Here is a 1646-nt window from a genome sequence, read left to right on the forward strand (position 1 = left end):
TATCCAGAAATTGTCAGATATTTTTAATATCTAAATTCTTTTTCATGCAGTAAAAATTCTGATCTTTGATGGCATGCTTAAATGACATATAAAAGCATTATATTATTTATGAATAGCAATATATAATAATATTTAATATATCCTCTGATTTATAATTAGAACTAGTAAACTGTACTGTAAAAGGCATCTTGTTAATTTTTAAAGTTGATTCTTATGTTTAAAGACTAGGTGTAGCATTAAACTGTATGTACTTTAGATAATGTACATATATTTCCTTGACCAGGTCAGGATCTGCATGATTGCATATCAGCACAATGAACACCAGTGGGCCTGTGGAATATTTCATCCTCGATGGATTGAAGGACAGAATCGTGCTTCCCATTTTCTTCGCTGTCTATGTTTTTGTCCTGAGTGGAAACGGCATGATCATTTACCTTGTTAGAACCGACCCAAAGCTCAACACACCTATGTATTTTTTCCTTCATAATTTGTCCTTTTCTGATATTGTGTACACGTCAGTGACCATTCCCAAAATGCTGTCAGTGTTCCTGACGGAGGTCAAAACAATTTCCAAAACAGGATGCTTTGTGCAGATGTACCTTTTTCTCTCAACTGGAGTGACAGGACGTGCTTTGCTGACTGTAATGGCATTTGACCGGTATGTTGCGATCTGTAACCCCCTGATGTACACAACTATCATGACCAGACGGCTCCGTATTCTATTGATTTTTGCTTCTTGGGGTTTTGGGGTCATTACAGTGCTACCCACAGCTGTTTGGGCATCTCTGCTGCCTTACTGCGGGCCTAATGTTGTTAGGCACATGTTCTGTGATCACTCCTCACTGCTGAGCCTTGCCTGTGTAGACATCACCAGGAATTCTATTTTCGCCCTAACAATTGCCCTCATTGCACTTATTGGTACATTTATTTTAATCTTAATTTCGTATGTCTGTATTGGCAAAGCTATGAGTAAAATGAGCAACGCACAGAAGCTCAAAGTTGCGGCCACTTGTGTGTCCCACCTGGCAGTGGTGTGTATATCATATATTTCAGCCAGCTTTGTGTATATCTCATATCGAGTAGCTAGATTTGACCCAGATGTTCGTATAGTCATCGCTGTGCTGTACTCTGTGCTCACACCCCTGTTGAACCCCATCATTTACAGCTTGAGGAATAAAGAACTGCAAGATGCAATGAAGAGAGCATTTTGTAGATGCACTATTGCTTCCAAAACCTCCAGGAAAACAGTTCCTTCTGTTGCTTAGAATTTTCATAAATCTGTTCATTGTGAAAACAATTCAATTTAATCCATTAAAACATATGAATATGTGTGGAAAAAGCAAAGTTCAATTAGTTACAATCTATGAGACTGGAATTTATATATATATATATATATATATATATATATATATATATATATATATATATATATATATATATATATATATATATATATATATATATATATAACTGGTTATTGTGTATTTAAAACATTCAGTTAATTATAACTATGGCATAAATCTCATTCTTGTTTAATTTATAGTTAATATTGACTGAATCATATTTTTTAATGAATTTTAATTAGGTGGATACAGTCCTTTTCCACTTCTGAAAACTATACTGTACATTACTTTTTAATTGTATTT

General features: G+C 34.4%; 1 protein-coding gene across 1 annotated transcript; it reads left to right on the plus strand.

Moving 5' to 3' along the window:
* Window positions 1-281: 281 nt before the first annotated feature.
* LOC137046558 (olfactory receptor 5J3-like) lies at window positions 282-1265 on the plus strand. Its single transcript, XM_067423823.1, has one exon. It carries the CDS (start codon window positions 315-317, stop codon window positions 1263-1265), a length of 951 nt encoding a protein of 316 aa, XP_067279924.1. The 5' UTR covers window positions 282-314.
* Window positions 1266-1646: the final 381 nt, after the last annotated feature.

This window comes from Pseudorasbora parva, chromosome 18 (assembly GCF_024679245.1).
Source record: "Pseudorasbora parva isolate DD20220531a chromosome 18, ASM2467924v1, whole genome shotgun sequence".
Lineage (NCBI taxonomy): Eukaryota > Metazoa > Chordata > Actinopteri > Cypriniformes > Gobionidae > Pseudorasbora > Pseudorasbora parva.

Excerpts from the sequence above, each read along its gene's own strand:
- LOC137046558 (XM_067423823.1), top strand. The coding sequence starts at position 315 with ATGAACACCAGTGGGCCTGTGGAATATTTCATCCTCGATGGATTGAAG.